The 19,126-nt window shown below is 34.3% G+C and overlaps 1 protein-coding gene across 1 annotated transcript in view; it reads left to right on the forward strand.

Annotated features, from left to right (window-relative positions):
• Positions 1-19,126, forward strand: part of chrna6 (cholinergic receptor, nicotinic, alpha 6) — a 62,362-nt gene that overhangs the window by 10,173 nt on the left and 33,063 nt on the right. Inside the window, exons 3-6 of the mRNA XM_041035811.1 lie at positions 639-683; positions 3,301-3,410; positions 4,771-4,978; positions 5,909-6,520. Coding sequence (XP_040891745.1) covers positions 639-683; positions 3,301-3,410; positions 4,771-4,978; positions 5,909-6,520 — 975 coding nt within the window. The remainder of the gene's footprint in view (positions 1-638; positions 684-3,300; positions 3,411-4,770; positions 4,979-5,908; positions 6,521-19,126) is intronic.

Consider the following 19,126-nt stretch of genomic DNA (forward strand, 5'->3'; position numbering starts at 1 on the left):
GGTGGGGTGGTGGAGTAGGGGGGTGAGGGTTGGGGGGGTTGATGCACATCCCCCAGTGAAAAGAGGTTTTCAGCTCAGAATGGAAATCCTCAGATTAAGAGGAAATTGCCTGCAGGAGCCTTTTTCAGACTGGACTGATATGTAGCTGTATCTGCTTGCTCGGCAAGGTGAGATTATTCTAAAGGTGAGAGTGTGGATGTGCACTCAGTGAATGTGTCACCATGTGTGTCTGTGCACATTGTTTCTCCTTGTATATAGTATGAGTGGCTGATGCATCTCTGTATGTGCTTCATGTGGAATTCAGAGAGTCACAGGACTGCAAATCAAAACTGAATAAGGGTCATGGAGAAAGGTGGAGAGGAAGTGACATCTGTAACCTCTCCATCTATTATTAACTTACTCACAGTTGACCTTTTCAGTCAATCAACTCCAGCTTTAGAGGACCAAGATTAGAAGATGAATGAGTTCCATCTCTCTTGAAAGATGTGGATTTTTAATCCTGTCTGTATTTTTTTTTTAAATCTTCCTTTAACACTTTAGCGCTCTGCTGCTGTACCAACAACACGCTCTCTCTTGCGGACACATAAACACAGCAGAAGCTGGCTAACAAGCTCCCTTCCTCCTCTGTGTCTCTGCAGGATGAGGTTAATCAGATCATGGAAACAAACCTATGGCTGAGACATGTAAGTACACACACACACACACACACACACACACACACACACACACACACACACGCACACACACACACACACACACACACACTCACATAACATGTATTAACTATTTCATTGACCTGACCCCTTCTTGGAGCCTGTGGAGACAGAGGTAAGAGACGCCTGTCCTGTGTGCGACGTGTGTGTGTGTGTGTGTGTGTGTGTGTGTGTGTGTGTGTGTGTGTGTGTGTGTGTGTGTGTGTGTGTGTGTGTGTGTGTGTGAAAGTCATACATCACTGAAATGTTAAACACAGTAAGACTAAAGGACAGGGGACAAGTGAACAATATCACAAGGGTGTTGCAGATAGACACCTGAATGCAATCAGCTGGTGATCAATGTTAGCATTATGGTTAGTCACGCTCTGCCTCTCAGCAGATCTATAGCCGAGGATCCTGAACTCCTGACCTCACACAGCCAGCTATCCTCCAAAATAATCTATTTTGTCTTTGTCCACCAAACTGACATCTCTCTGATACCTTGTGGTTCTTTTACCCTTCCTTTTCCATATCCCCAATCTGTTCTCTCATGAAAAAAAAAAAACTTACTATAAATAATAGACAGTCATGATTTAAATCAGTCTAATTTCACCACATGGCAAAACCACAGTTGGATGCTGATGCGATTCAGTGGTGCAAAAGATCATTCTGTGATCTCTAAGCTCTCCAATTAAAATGCATTGAAAGGCCTGTATAGGTTGATCTCATTTGTTGTTTGTAATGGCTTAGCTGTTTATTTATAACAAGGCATCGCTAATGAGAAGCTGTGTCAACACCACAGTCACCCAGAAAGACTCTGAATCGCAGCCAGTGGGTTTAGAGCGGAAGCCATTTTAGAAAGACCCCCTTGATGAATTTGTTGCATCTGTTCTGCAGTAACACTGCAGGGGATTCCTTCTGTAAGAGTGTTTCTAAATTTGTTGACTTTATACTCCTTAAAACCAAGCTCCATTGTCTACTTTTATGTAAGAGATAAGAGAACTTGATTTTAACTGGTGCAAACACTCTTTGTTTTTGATTTATCTTGTGTATCCTCTTTTTCCCCTCTAATACTTCTTTTATCCCTCATAAACCAGTCAATACTAAACAAGTATCCTAAGGCACTGTATGAAAGCCATATCAAAATAAATTTGTTGCTTGATTAATTAATGAATAAAAAAATAAGTAAATACTTGGTGAAATATGGTGATAGGAAATGAAATGCATATCAGATGAAAACTGTTTATTTCATTTATTTATTTATTTTATGGCGAATTTATTTTCAGATAACATTTGCATGTTAAACTCGGGGGGTGAGATCAATAATTATGATTGGCTGCTCTGTTTCTCAGCAGAGCTTCAGACAAAAGCTCTTGTCAGGGTCATGCCCTCTCCTCTGTATCACACAGTAATTCAAGAGTACTGGTATAATTTGTTCCACTACTTAGAAGGCAGAAAGGCAAAATAGAACAGGCAAGACAGTGTACCGTAATTTAATATATGCTTAATGGAACAATAAGTGCAGAACAATGCATGCATTAGAATAAGTGTAATTGGCAAAAGCTATATCAAACATGACAAAATATGTTTCCTAGTTAACCAAGCCACTCTCTACTAAACAAAAGGTTATTAGGCTCACTAAATGAATTAAACTACTGTACCATTTGATTGTGATTGGAGAAAAACAAAAAGCTCTCCCCTGCTCTCAGACGATGCTTCAATTAGATTCTGTACCCACATCCCCAACATTTAGAGAATAGCTGATAGCTGATGGTGACTAGCTAAGAAAAAAAAAAAAGGAAAATACAATCAAGTAGACCAACAGGTTTTTAGTGACTGTATGCTTTTTGTGTTGCTGGATTGTCATGGTGATAGTAAATATGGAATCATCTATGGCTTTAAAATAAATAAATAAAACAAGCCGTACACTTTGACCTATTAGGAATTACATCTCCTGCCATTCCCAATGTAAAGTGCTGGAATAAATAAATGGAAAAGCCAGTGTAGCATGAAGTGGTTAATTAAACAGCTCCCAGGTTGTAACTGGGTATTAATCCGCCTTGCTAATGAATGAATTCATCTTGAATGACATGCAAATAGCCAAGACTAATGGATCCACGGCTCATGAAATGTTACCCGCAGGTATTTTGACAGAATAGCATCTGAATGCACTCATCCTTCATGTCTTTCACTGAGCTAATTACTCACATACTCTCTCTGAGCTTCCCCTTATACAGATGTGACTATTGTGAAAATGTTATTATTTGCCTACAAAACTGCTACATTGTGACTCTATTCCCAGAAGGAGCTGCATAAAAAAATACACATTTACTCGATTTATAGAGCAAAAGCAATGAAAGCACTCCAATGCTCAGTGAATCTCAAGTCGCTGTCGATAAGCATTTGATTTTTTTGCTATAAAATCCTTTTTTGGCTGTACTGTAAAACATCAAAGGAAGTTCTGCCTGCAGTATAAATACATATTTCAAAATATTCCCATGAAGGAGGATGTCTCCAGCGATACTGTGTGCAGTGTACAATGCAAAACACAAAACAGATGGTTGACTCCCCAGTATGTTTAAAATGCTTTTCTCTTCTTCTCCCTCAGATTTGGAATGACTACAAGCTGCGATGGATGCCGGCTGAGTTTGATGGGATTGAGTTCATTAGAGTCCCATCAAACAAGATTTGGAGACCTGACATTGTTCTCTACAACAAGTGAGACAGTCAACATTATCATAAGCTTAAACACTGTTATCATCTCTATGATCATTATTAGACAGTAGAAGAAAAACAGCATCAGCTTAGTTCCTTTCACACGTGAAAGGAACTAAGTTTAGGTTTTCCTGACGTGCATAAAATAATGGTGTTCAATGACTCAAATTCCCTTAAGAAGAATTTAAGGTGGAATGTGTTTTGTATCTTGTATCCATCCAACTGTCAACACTGGTTTCTTTTTCAGACCAAGATCTTTCTCCAACATTAAAGCTGTGCCATGCAATATTTTTATATCAGCAGTGGGTCAAACGACTACATGTAATGTGAAAGACATCCCTCATAGTGAAAAACCCACTGAGAACTATCACCTAAGTCTGCAGTTCTCCTCAGCTCTATGGAGCAATTTAGCTTCTTTCAGCTTGTTGTTTTGGTTTAACAGCAGATGGACAAAGTTGTGAAGAACATAGTGGATCCAGACAATCCCCTCAGGCTTTGGTGGAGACCAGATTAGACAGAGTAAATGTTGGATTACATCCATCCAGTCACCAGAAACACCACTCAAAAATTAATGCTAATGCTGCGCTGTCTGTGAATGTGTATATAGGCAACCGGCTATATCAGCTTCATAAAATGATAATTAATCAGATTTGTGTTTGTTTTGCTCCTCCAAATAGACAAAAAAACAATTCTTGCTCCTTTAACTATGTAGTTTATGACTGCCTAAACTTACCTAACTAGCTCTTACCCATACAGATGGCAGATCAGAAAAATTTTGAAAGGCAGTGAAAGACAACTTTTTATTGTTGTTGTCCAACAACTTGTTATATTATCAACATCATCAAAATGTTATGTTAATATCCAAATATTTGAAGCACATACCTCCAGCTGTGACGCTGTGCTGCAGACTATACTGGAGAAACATTTTAATATGCTAATGTGTCTGTTTTTCAGGGTCAGTTATTGCTGTGCTCTGTTCTCTCAATTTCAGTTCACTTAATTGTGGACTTGTTTTTGTTTCTACTTACAATAGTGAATCATTGATGTTAATCAAAGGCAGTTTTGTATTTCAGAACAATGTGTAATGCAGTTTCATTGTCCACGGTATTTTAATCCTAATGCTCTCCTTCCTGCTTCCATAACCTCACCTTTTTATCTTCTCCCCTCTCTTGTGTTCCTCACTTTCATTTTCTCCTCATCTCTCCTCTCATTGTCTGATGCCTCTCTCTAACATTTGTGAATTATTCAACACCCACATATGCTTGATCATATCTCCTCATACCTTCTCTGTCATGGCAATACTTCTGCTGGATTGTCCATACACACACACACACACACACACACACACACACATCATATACAGCGCTGTAGGTGATTTCCTTGTGGAGGATAAGACCAAGGCTTTGCTGAAGTTTGATGGTACCATTACCTGGGTTCCTCCAGCCATTTTCAAATCCTCCTGCCCCATGGACATCACCTATTTCCCCTTTGACTATCAAAACTGCTCCATGAAGTTTGGCTCCTGGACTTATGACAAAGCCAAGATTGACCTGGTACTTATTGGGTCTAAGGTTAGTGTCAGTGTTAGTGTGACTATGTCAAAGTCTGGTGTAACTATCAACAATTTATCTATTTATATAGATTTATATATTTTTTTTAAATTACAAAATTATTGAAGAAGGCGTCCGGTTGATTCTTATTCCTATGCTGTAAACTGATACTGCTTACTTTCTGCCACCAGTTTGGCTCAGCCCCCAAAACACATCACCGCTCTTTACAAACACAAAAAGCTCTATATTTACCAAAAATCTGTGTCATAAACTGATGTCCTGGAATTTGAACAAAGTGGGATTTACCATAGGATGCAGGGTGAGTGTAATGAATTATGCTAATGCGTTGCATTATGGGAGCTGTAGACTCCAGGGTTTTTGAAGCTTGTGACTCGTGACTCAAACAAAGTGGCCCACTAAAAGTCAGGATGTCTCAGCCTCTGCTGGTTTGAGTTTCTTTATTAAAATCTGTCTCTTATAAGTTCTCCTGTTTGAACTGAGTTTTAAAAGTAGCATTTGGAAGACAACATTCTGTTGTTTAACCATTTTGATTTTTCACTCCTTTGATAGACAGCCAGTGGCTGCTGCATTTCCTTTTTTATTTTTTTACCCATTTCCCTCTTCACTTCCTTTTACTCTGAGACTTTCTGGGCTGTAAAGAGCTGTAACAAGATGGCCTTATCTATTGTAAACTACAGTGATCAGTAGTTTACAGTGATTGCAGCAACAGGTTCTGGGTGCATGTGGACATAAAATCCAGGTGAAAACTGGTTTTAAGTCGATTTGCACCTTCTTAAAAGTTCACATTTATCAGAGAAAAAAGCAGTAAAAACTAAAACCATGAGCCTTGTATGTATGTGGTTCTTTTAAGAAATGGTAAGTTGACCTGAATATTGTTCTTGTGTCCTATCATTACATAATTTGATTTTAAGATCTTTATCCAACCCCTAGGTGAACCTGAAAGACTTCTGGGAGAGCGGCGAGTGGGAAATCATTGACGCTCCGGGCTACAAGCATGATATCAAGTACAACTGCTGTGAGGAGATCTACCCAGACATCACCTACTCCTTTTACATCCGGCGCCTGCCACTCTTCTATACCATCAACCTCATCATCCCCTGCCTCCTCATCTCTTTCCTCACAGTGCTGGTTTTCTATCTCCCGTCTGACTGTGGAGAGAAGGTCACGCTCTGTATCTCCGTCCTGCTCTCCCTCACTGTGTTCCTGCTCGTTATCACCGAGACCATCCCCTCCACGTCGCTGGTCATCCCGCTCATTGGAGAGTACCTGCTCTTCACAATGATCTTTGTCACACTCAGCATCGTCATCACCGTGTTTGTGTTGAACGTACACTACCGCACTCCAATGACCCACACTATGCCGGGCTGGGTGCGCTCTGTGTTTCTGAAAGTGTTGCCGAGGATTATGTTGATGCGGAGACCGATTGATGAAGACAGCAAGGCTGGGGGGTTGGACAGCAGTGGGGAGGCAGGAGGAGCTGGAGGGGGAGGAGGAGGCGGAGGAGGGAAAGGAGGGAAGAAAAGGAAGAATAGCTTGATGCAGGTAAGTGGTCCTTACCCCCTATACTTTTGTTGTCAAGGCTATGACCTAAGTGTCACCTCTGGACTTCAGTAAATCACAGAAATTCATGTTGAAGTGGCCATGCTAGGCTGAGGGTCAACTAGAAATCTGAAGCAGCTGAAAACCTCCCACACTAAGGACTGTTCAGACAGCTAGCAGTTCATTCATGTAAGTGAATATTCTCAAAGATAGTCTGTGAGAGGACAAAACACTCAGAGCCCTACAGTATCCCTGAAGCTGCTGTTGCACTTTTAGCATCATTGAGTACATGAGGTTGCATTAGGGTCAGAGTGATGTAAATTTTGTCATCAGAGGGATGTGTGAGGACAGCTATGTACCCACCAATTTGTTGTGACAGTGCGGCTACTGCGCTACAAGGGCATCAACTTCATGTGTGAGGTTGGCGTGCAGACTCCAAGAGGACTAGAAAGTATTGTAATAGAAACAACTACACGTCTGTGGTGTCCACACTGCCTGTGTGCACATCCATAAGGGAGTATAATTGAGGCCTTAGGCTCTCTGTACATGGCCATGTACAAGGGCGGGCTGGGGTTGAAATTCAGCCCGGGAGCTTGGTTTGGAGAGGCTTTTTACCCGATCGCACGACGGACGTAAGTGGAACTGTGCTTTTAACATGAATACTTTATTTGCAATATAAAAACAATCTAATGATATACATGATATACAGTCAGTAGAGTGTACTAAAGTAAGCTACATATGCTCACACATACTATGCATACTCAAACACTATGTTTATTTAAAAATTAAAACTACTGTGTGTGCGCGCGGAGAACAGGCAAAAAGACTGGCAAAATTCTGTTCAGTTTCTACTTTATTTGGTTGCATGAAAACATGGAAAAGAAGATGTTTTGTGTGTTGCTTGCATGTGGTTTTGCTCAAATAAAAGCAATTAAGTGTATGTGTGTGTGTGTGTGTGTGTGTGTGTGTCTGTGGCTTCTTTCTTAATTTACCCCGCTCGTCTTTCTTGTTTTCTTTTGACAGTTTGATGACTGACTGAGCGGCTGAGCCAATCACATTTCAGTAGAAACAGGGATCAGCTCAAATTGGGAGGGGCCGTTCGTATCCCCCCTTAATATGCAAAATATTAGTTTCACCCAGTCCAGCTGTGCGGAATCATCCCAGTCTAACTTTAGGTTCATAGACTGTATGAAACACGGACATAGCACCCGTGACGTCACCCACTGGTTTCGGGCAGTCGGTTTTGTGACCAAACCATGGGCATTTGAGCTGCGCCATCTTGGATTTTATTGGGAGTGTTCTTTCCATATTTGGCCGAGAGGCGGTTACTCTACAGGTCAGCCGGCCGACACGCAGCTACATCCACCACACGACAGTCTCCGAGTCCGACCCGACTAGCTCGACCCCGTGCGACCGCGACACACAGCGAGCGCTCGTACCGGAAGGTCAGTTCCTTACAAACTATAACGCCACAGCACTTGAAATAATTATTAATCTTTTATTGAGGTCATACTACATAAGAAATAAAGCCAAAAAAATCAGCCAAAACTTAACTTAAAAGTTAACATTAACGTTACAACTCTTTGAAATTACTATCTAAAATGATGTTAAGAATTTTTTTCAAGAATTTTTTCAAGAACTATTTGTTACAAGAAGTGGTGGATGACTGTTTCAGATAGAGAGGTTTTAGGTGGAGCTGCACGGTTTGGTGGAGCTGTCGGGGGGGGGGGGGGGGGGATTTATCTCTAGCCTGTTATTTAACTGACACAATCATTATTATTTCATATTAATAAAATATATTAAAAAGTTAAAAAACATTAGTATTGTCATATTAATGATAACAATAAAAACAATAATCATAATAATATATTAAAATGTTTAATATTTACTGGCTTTCACCGCTGCCTCCATCCACTATCCACTTACAGTTACAGCAGCACACAAACAACAACAGCAGCTTACTGACGGAGCTGCTCTGTCCATGCAATGTCGGACTTCTTAAACAAAAAAATGAGACGAAATAAAATTGTAGCCTAGTATTCCCACAATAAACTGACTCTGAGAGCACGGAACACACCGCAGCAGTGTTCCTAACATTATCTTACTATACTATGACCATTTTTATGACATTTTGAGGTAAAAAAAATGTGACTTTTTTTGGCCGATCTTGACTCCTTACTATACTATGACCATTTTTATGACATTTTGAGGCCGTTCTGAAAAATGACTTTTTTTGGCCGATTTTGACGCCTTACTATACTATGACCACTTTTATGACATTTTGAGGCACAAAAAAATTTGACTTTTTTTGGCCGATATTGACGCCTTACTAAACTATGACCATTTTTATGACATTTTGAGGCCAAAAAAAAATTGGACTTTTTTTTTGACACCTTACTATACTATGACGTTTTTTATGACATTTTGAGGTCAAAAAAAATTTTGACTTTTTTTGGCCGAAAAAAACGGCTTACTATACTATGACGTTTTTTATGACATCTTGAGGTCAAAAAAATTTTTGACTTTTTTTGGCTGCTTTTGATGCCTTACTATACTATGACATTTTTTATGACATTTTGAGGTCAAAAAAATTTTTGACTTTTTTTGGCCGAAAAAAACGCCTTACTATACTATGACGTTTTTTATGACATTTTGAAGTCAAAAAAAATTTTGACATTTTTTGGCCGAAAAAAACGCCTTACTATACTATGACGTTTTTTATGACATTTTGAGGTCAAAAAATTTTTTGACTTTTTTCAGCCGATTTTGACGCCTTACTATACTATGAGCATTTTTATGACATTTTGAGGTCAAAAAAAAATTTGACTTTTTTTGGCCGAAAAAAACGCCTTACTATACTATGACGTTTTTTATGACATTTTGAAGTCAAAAAAAATTTTGACATTTTTTGGCCGAAAAAAACGCCTTACTATACTATGACGTTTTTTATGACATTTTGAGGTCAAAAAATTTTTTGACTTTTTTCAGCCGATTTTGACGCCTTACTATAGTATGACGTTTTTTATGACATTTTGAGGTCAAAAAAAATTTTGACATTTTTTGGCCGAAAAAAACGCCTTACTATACTATGACCATTTTTATGACATTTTGAGGTAAAAAAAAATTTTGACTTTTTTTGGCCGAAAAAAAGGCCTTACTATACTATGACGTTTTTTATGACATTTTGAGGTCAAAAAAAATTTTGACTTTTTTTGGCCGAAAAAAACGCCTTACTATACTATGACGTTTTTTATGACATTTTGAGGTCAAAAAAAATTTTGACATTTTTTGGCCCAAAAAAACGCCTTACTATACTATGACGTTTTTTATGACATTTTGAGGTCAAAAAAAATTTTGACTTTTTTTGGCCGATTTTGACGCCTTACTATACTATGACGTTTTTTATGACATTTTGAGGTCAAAAAAATGTTTGACTTTTTTTGGCCGATTTTGACGCCTTGCTATACTATGACGTTTTTTATGACATTTTCAGGCCGTTCTGAAAAATGACTTTGTTTGGCCGATTTTGACGCCTTACTATACTATGACCATTTTTATGACATTTTGAGGCCAATAAAAAATTGGACTTTTTTTTTTGACTCCTTACTATACTATGATGTTTTTTATGACATTTTGAGGTCAAAAAAAATTTTGACTTTTTTTGGCCGATTTTGACGCCTTACTATAGTATGACGTTTTTTATGACATTTTGAGGTCAAAAAATGTTTTGTCTTTTTTTGGCCGATTTTGACGCCTTACTATACTATGACCATTTTTATGACATTTCGAGGCCGTTCTGAAAAATGACTTTGTTTGGCCGATTTTGACACCTTACTATACTATGACCATTTTTATGACATTTTGAAGCCAAAAAAAAATCGAACTTTTTTTGGCCGATTTTGACGCCTTACTATACTATGACGTTTTTTATGACATTTTGAGGTCAAAAAAAATTGTGACTTTTTTTGGCCGATCTTGACGCCTTACTATACTATGACCATTTTTATGACATTTTGAGGTCAAAAAATTTTGACGTTTTTTGGCCGAAAAAAAAGCCTTACTATACTATGACGTTTTTTATGACATTTTGAGGTCAAAAAAATTTTTGACTTTTTTTGGCCCAAAAAAAAGCCTTAGTATACTATGACGTTTTTTATGACATTTTGAGGTCAAAAATAATTTTGACTTTTTTTGGCCGATTTTGACGCCTTACTATACTATGACGTTTTTTATGACATCTTGAGGTCAAAAAAATTTTTGACTTTTTTTGGCCGATTTTGACGCCTTACTATACTATGACGTTTTTTATGACATTTTGAGGTCAAAAAAAATTTTGAATTTTTTTGGCAGAAAAAAACGCCTTACTATACTATGACGTTTTTTATGACATCTTGAGGTCAAAAAAATTTTTGACTTTTTTTGGCTGATTTTGACGCCTTACTATACTATGATGTTTTTTATGACATTTTGAGGTAAAAAAAAAATTTGACTTTTTTTGGCCGATTTTGACGCCTTACTATACTATGACGTTTTTTATGACATCTTGAGGTCAAAAAAATTTTTGACATTTTTTGGCCGAAAAAAAAGCCTTACTATACTATGACGTTTTTTATGACATTTTGAGGTCAAAAAAAATTTTGACTTTTTTTGGCCGATTTTGACGCCTTACTATACTATGACGTTTTTTATGACATTTTGAGGTCAAAAAAATTTTTGACATTTTTTGGCCGAAAAAAAAGCCTTACTATACTATGACGTTTTTTATGACATTTTGAGGTCAAAAAAAATTTTGACATTTTTTGGCCGAAAAAAACGCCTTACTATACTATGACGTTTTTTATGACATTTTGAGGTCAAAAAAAATTGTGACTTTTTTTGGCCGATCTTGACGCCTTACTATACTATGACCATTTTTATGACATTTTGAGGTCAAAAATTTTGACGTTTTTTGGCCGAAAAAAAAGCCTTACTATACTATGACGTTTTTTATGACATTTTGAGGTCAAAAAAATTTTTGACTTTTTTTGGCCCAAAAAAACGCCTTACTATACTATGATGTTTTTTATGACATTTTGAGGTCAAAAAAAATTTTGACATTTTTTGGCCGAAAAAAAAGCCTTAGTATACTATGACGTTTTTTATGACATTTTGAGGTCAAAAATAATTTTGACTTTTTTTGGCCGATTTTGACGCCTTACTATACTATGACGTTTTTTATGACATCTTGAGGTCAAAAAATTTTTTGACTTTTTTTGGCCGATTTTGACGCCTTACTATACTATGACGTTTTTTATGACATTTTGAGGTCAAAAAAAATTTTGAATTTTTTTGGCCGAAAAAAACGCCTTACTATACTATGACGTTTTTTATGACATCTTGAGGTCAAAAAAATTTTTGACTTTTTTTGGCTGATTTTGACGCCTTACTATACTATGATGTTTTTTATGACATTTTGAGGTAAAAAAAAAATTTGACTTTTTTTGGCCGATTTTGACGCCTTACTATACTATGACGTTTTTTATGACATTTTGAGGTCAAAAAAAATTTTGACTTTTTTTGGCCCAAAAAAACGCCTTACTATACTATGACGTTTTTTATGACATTTTGAGGTCAAAAAATTTTTTGACATTTTTTGGCCGAAAAAAAAGCCTTACTATACTATGACGTTTTTTATGACATTTTGAGGTCAAAAAAATTTTTGACATTTTTTGGCCCAAAAAAACGCCTTACTATACTATGACGTTTTTTATGACATTTTGAGGTCAAAAAATTTTTTGACATTTTTTGGCCGAAAAAAAAGCCTTACTATACTATGACGTTTTTTATGACATTTTGAGGTCAAAAAAAATTTTGACATTTTTTGGCCCAAAAAAACGCCTTACTATACTATGATGTTTTTTATGACATTTTGAGGTCAAAAAAAATTTTGACATTTTTTGGCCGAAAAAAAAGCCTTTGTATACTATGACGTTTTTTATGACATCTTGAGGTCAAAAAATTTTTTGACTTTTTTTGGCTGATTTTGACGCCTTACTATACTATGACGTTTTTTATGACATTTTGAGGTCAAAAAAAATTTTGACTTTTTTTGGCCCAAAAAAACGCCTTACTATACTATGACGTATTTTATGACATTTTGAGGTCAAAAAATTTTTTGACTTTTTTTGGCCGAAAAAACGCCTTACTATACTATGACGTTTTTTATGACATCTTGAGGTCAAAAAATTTAGACTTTTTTTGGCTGATTTTGACGCCTTACTATACTATGACGTTTTTTATGACATTTTGAGGTCAAAAAAAATTTTGACTTTTTTTGGCCCAAAAAAACGCCTTACTATACTATGTTTTTTATGACATTTTGAGGTCAAAAAAAATGTTGACTTTTTTTGGACGATTTTGACGCCTTACTATACTATGACGTTTTTTATGACATTTTGAGGTCAAAAAAAAATTTGACTTTTTTTGGCCGAAAAAAACGCCTTACTATACTATGATGTTTTTTATGACATTTTGAGGCCAAAAAAAATTTTGACATTTTTTGGCCGAAAAAAAAGCCTTAGTATACTATGACGTTTTTTATGACATTTTGAGGTCAACAATAATTTTGACTTTTTTTGGCCCAAAAAAACGCCTTACTATACTATGACCATTTTTATGACATTTTGAGGTCAAAAAAAATTTTGACTTTTTTTGGCCGATTTTGACGCCTTACTATACTATGACGTTTTTTATGACATTTTGAGGTCAAAAAAATTTTTGACTTTTTTTGGCCGAAAAAAACGCCTTACTATACTATGACGTATTTTATGACATTTTGAGGTAAAAAAAAATGTGACTTTTTTTGTCCGATTTTGACGCCTTACTATACTATGACCATTTTTATGACATTTTGAGGCCAAAAAAAAATTTGACATTTTTTGGCCGAAAAAAAAAGCCTTAGTATACTATGACGTTTTTTATGACATTTTGAGGTCAACAATAATTTTGACTTTTTTTGGCCCAAAAAAACGCCTTACTATACTATGACCATTTTTATGACATTTTGAGGTCAAAAAAAATTTTGACTTTTTTTGGCCGATTTTGACGCCTTACTATACTATGACGTTTTTTATGACATTTTGAGGTCAAAAAAAATTTTGACATTTTTTGGCCGAAAAAAAAAGCCTTACTATACTGTGATGTTTTTTATGACATTTTGAGGTCAAAAATAATTTTGACTTTTTTTGGCCGAAAAAAACGCCTTACTATACTATGACGTTTTTTATGACATTTTGAGGTCAAAAAAATTTTTGACTTTTTTTGGCCGATTTTGACGCCTTACTATACTATGACGTTTTTTATGACATTTTGAGGTAAAAAAAAATTTAGACTTTTTTTGGCCGATTTTGACGCCTTACTATACTATGACCATTTTTATGACATTTTGAGGCCGTTTTGAAAAATGACTTTTTTTGTCCGATTTTGACGCCTGACTATACTATGACCATTTTTATGACATTTTGAGGCCAAAAAAAAAATTTGACTTTCTTTGGCTGATTTTGACGCCTTACTATACTATGACGTTTTTTATGACATTTTGAGGTCAAAAAAAATTTTGACTTTTTTTGGCCGAAAAAAAAAACGCCTTACTATACTATGACGTTTTTTATGACATTTTGAGGTCAAAAAAAATTTTGACTTTTTTTGGCCGATCTTAACGCCTTACTATACTATGACCATTTTTATGACATTTTGAGGTCAAAAAAAATTTTGACTTTTTTTGGCCGAAAAAAAGCCTTACTATACTATGACGTTTTTTATGACATTTTGAGGTCAAAAAAATTTTTGACTTTTTTTGGCCGAAAAAAACGCCTTACTATACTATGACGTTTTTTATGACATTTTGAGGTCAAAAAAAATTTTGACTTTTTTTGGCCGAAAAAAAAGCCTTACTATACTATGACGTTTTTTATGACATCTTGAGGTCAAAAAATTTTTTGACTTTTTTTGGCTGATTTTGACGCCTTACTATACTATGACGTTTTTTATGACATTTTGAGGTCAAAAAAAATTTTGACTTTTTTTGGCCCAAAAAAACGCCTTACTATACTATGTTTTTTATGACATTTTGAGGTCAAAAAAAATGTTGACTTTTTTTGGACGATTTTGACGCCTTACTATACTATGACGTTTTTTATGACATTTTGAGGTCAAAAAAAAATTTGACTTTTTTTGGCTGAAAAAAACGCCTTACTATACTATGACGTATTTTATGACATTTTGAGGTCAAAAATTTTTTTGACTTTTTTTGGCCGAAAAAACGCCTTACTATACTATGATGTTTTTTATGACATTTTGAGGTCAAAAAAAATTTTGACATTTTTTGGCCGAAAAAAAAGCCTTACTATACTATGACGTTTTTTATGACATTTTGTGGTCAAAAATAATTTTGACTTTTTTTGGCCCAAAAAAACGCCTTACTATACTATGACCATTTTTATGACATTTTGAGGTCAAAAAAAATTTTGACTTTTTTTGGCCGAAAAAAAAGCCTTACTATACTATGACGTTTTTTATGACATCTTGAGGTCAAAAAATTTTTTGACTTTTTTTGGCTGATTTTGACGCCTTACTATACTATGACGTTTTTTATGACATTTTGAGGTCAAAAAAAATTTTGACTTTTTTTGGCCCAAAAAAACGCCTTACTATACTATGTTTTTTATGACATTTTGAGGTCAAAAAAAATGTTGACTTTTTTTGGACGATTTTGACGCCTTACTATACTATGACGTTTTTTATGACATTTTGAGGTCAAAAAAAAATTTGACTTTTTTTGGCTGAAAAAAACGCCTTACTATACTATGACGTATTTTATGACATTTTGAGGTCAAAAAATTTTTTGACTTTTTTTGGCCCAAAAAAACGCCTTACTATACTATGACCATTTTTATGACATTTTGAGGTCAAAAAAATTTTTGACTTTTTTTGGCCGATTTTGACGCCTTACTATACTATGACGTTTTTTATGACATTTTGAGGTCAAAAAAAATTTTGAATTTTTTTGGCCGAAAAAAACGCCTTACTATACTATGACGTTTTTTTTGACATCTTGAGGTCAAAAAAATTTTTGACTTTTTTTGGCTGATTTTGACGCCTTACTATACTATGATGTTTTTTATGACATTTTGAGGTAAAAAAAAAATTTGACTTTTTTTGGCCGATTTTGACGCCTTACTATACTATGACGTTTTTTATGACATCTTGAGGTCAAAAAAATTTTTGACATTTTTTGGCCGAAAAAAAAGCCTTACTATACTATGACGTTTTTTATGACATTTTGAGGTCAAAAAAAATTTTGACTTTTTTTGGCCGATTTTGACGCCTTACTATACTATGACGTTTTTTATGACATTTTGAGGTCAAAAAAATTTTTGACATTTTTTGGCCGAAAAAAAAGCCTTACTATACTATGACGTTTTTTATGACATTTTGAGGTCAAAAAAAATTTTGACATTTTTTGGCCGAAAAAAACGCCTTACTATACTATGATGTTTTTTATGACATTTTGAGGTCAAAAAAAATTTTGACATTTTTTGGCCGAAAAAAAAGCCTTAGTATACTATGACGTTTTTTATGACATTTTGAGGTCAACAATAATTTTGACTTTTTTTGGCCCAAAAAAACGCCTTACTATACTATGACCATTTTTATGACATTTTGAGGTCAAAAAAAATTTTGACTTTTTTTGGCCGATTTTGACGCCTTACTATACTATGACGTTTTTTATGACATTTTGAGGTCAAAAAAAAATTTGACTTTTTTTGGCCGAAAAAAACGCCTTACTATACTATGACGTATTTTATGACATTTTGAGGTCAAAAAAAATGTGACTTTTTTTGTCCGATTTTGACGCCTTACTATACTATGATGTTTTTTATGACATTTTGAGGCCAAAAAAAAATTTGACATTTTTTGGCCGAAAAAAAAAGCCTTAGTATACTATGACGTTTTTTATGACATCTTGAGGTCAAAAAATTTTTTGACTTTTTTTGGCTGATTTTGACGCCTTACTATACTATGACGTTTTTTATGACATTTTGAGGTCAAAAAAAATTTTGACTTTTTTTGGCCCAAAAAAACGCCTTACTATACTATGTTTTTTATGACATTTTGAGGTCAAAAAAAATGTTAACTTTTTTTGGACGATTTTGACGCCTTACTATACTATGACGTTTTTTATGACATTTTGAGGTCAAAAAAAAATTTGACTTTTTTTGGCCGATTTTGACGCCTTACTATACTATGACGTTTTTTATGACATTTTGAGGTCAAAAAAAATTTTGAATTTTTTTGGCAGAAAAAAACGCCTTACTATACTATGACGTTTTTTTTGACATCTTGAGGTCAAAAAAATTTTTGACTTTTTTTGGCTGATTTTGACGCCTTACTATACTATGATGTTTTTTATGACATTTTGAGGTAAAAAAAAAATTTGACTTTTTTTGGCCGATTTTGACGCCTTACTATACTATGACGTTTTTTATGACATCTTGAGGTCAAAAAAATTTTTGACATTTTTTGGCCGAAAAAAAAGCCTTACTATACTATGACGTTTTTTATGACATTTTGAGGTCAAAAAAAATTTTGACTTTTTTTGGCCGATTTTGACGCCTTACTATACTATGACGTTTTTTATGACATTTTGAGGTCAAAAAAATTTTTGACATTTTTTGGCCGAAAAAAAAGCCTTACTATACTATGACGTTTTTTATGACATTTTGAGGTCAAAAAAAATTTTGACATTTTTTGGCCGAAAAAAACGCCTTACTATACTATGATGTTTTTTATGACATTTTGAGGTCAAAAAAAATTTTGACATTTTTTGGCCGAAAAAAAAGCCTTAGTATACTATGACGTTTTTTATGACATTTTGAGGTCAACAATAATTTTGACTTTTTTTGGCCCAAAAAAACGCCTTACTATACTATGACCATTTTTATGACATTTTGAGGTCAAAAAAAATTTTGAATTTTTTTGGCAGAAAAAAACGCCTTACTATACTATGACGTTTTTTATGACATCTTGAGGTCAAAAAAATTTTTGACTTTTTTTGGCTGATTTTGACGCCTTACTATACTATGATGTTTTTTATGACATTTTGAGGTCAAAAAAAATTTTGAATTTTTTTGGCAGAAAAAAACGCCTTACTATACTATGACGTTTTTTATGACATCTTGAGGTCAAAAAAATTTTTGACTTTTTTTGGCTGATTTTGACGCCTTACTATACTATGATGTTTTTTATGACATTTTGAGGTAAAAAAAAATTTTGAATTTTTTTGGCAGAAAAAAACGCCTTACTATACTATGACGTTTTTTATGACATCTTGAGGTCAAAAAAATTTTTGACTTTTTTTGGCTGATTTTGACGCCTTACTATACTATGATGTTTTTTATGACATTTTGAGGTAAAAAAAAAATTTGACTTTTTTTGGCCGATTTTGACGCCTTACTATACTATGACGTTTTTTATGACATCTTGAGGTCAAAAAAATTTTTGACATTTTTTGGCCGAAAAAAAAGCCTTACTATACTATGACGTTTTTTATGACATTTTGAGGTCAAAAAAAATTTTGACTTTTTTTGGCCGATTTTGACGCCTTACTATACTATGACGTTTTTTATGACATTTTGAGGTCAAAAAAATTTTTGACATTTTTTGGCCGAAAAAAAAGCCTTACTATACTATGACGTTTTTTATGACATTTTGAGGTCAAAAAAAATTTTGACATTTTTTGGCCGAAAAAAACGCCTTACTATACTATGACGTTTTTTATGACATTTTGAGGTCAAAAAAAATTGTGACTTTTTTTGGCCGATCTTGACGCCTTACTATACTATGACCATTTTTATGACATTTTGAGGTCAAAAATTTTGACGTTTTTTGGCCGAAAAAAAAGCCTTACTATACTATGACGTTTTTTATGACATTTTGAGGTCAAAAAAATTTTTGACTTTTTTTGGCCCAAAAAAACGCCTTACTATACTATGATGTTTTTTATGACATTTTGAGGTCAAAAAAAATTTTGACATTTTTTGGCCGAAAAAAAAGCCTTAGTATACTATGACGTTTTTTATGACATTTTGAGGTCAAAAATAATTTTGACTTTTTTTGGCCGATTTTGACGCCTTACTATACTATGACGTTTTTTATGACATCTTGAGGTCAAAAAAATTTTTGACTTTTTTTGGCCGATTTTGACGCCTTACTATACTATGACGTTTTTTATGACATTTTGAGGTCAAAAAAAATTTTGAATTTTTTTGGCCGAAAAAAACGCCTTACTATACTATGACGTTTTTTATGACATCTTGAGGTCAAAAAAATTTTTGACTTTTTTTGGCTGATTTTGACGCCTTACTATACTATGATGTTTTTTATGACATTTTGAGGTAAAAAAAAAATTTGACTTTTTTTGGCCGATTTTGACGCCTTACTATACTATGACGTTTTTTATGACATTTTGAGGTCAAAAAAAATTTTGACTTTTTTTGGCCCAAAAAAACGCCTTACTATACTATGTTTTTTATGACATCTTGAGGTCAAAAAATTTTTTGACTTTTTTTG

The sequence above is a fragment of the Toxotes jaculatrix genome, chromosome 4 (assembly GCF_017976425.1).
Source record: "Toxotes jaculatrix isolate fToxJac2 chromosome 4, fToxJac2.pri, whole genome shotgun sequence".
In the NCBI taxonomy this organism is placed as follows: domain Eukaryota; kingdom Metazoa; phylum Chordata; class Actinopteri; family Toxotidae; genus Toxotes; species Toxotes jaculatrix.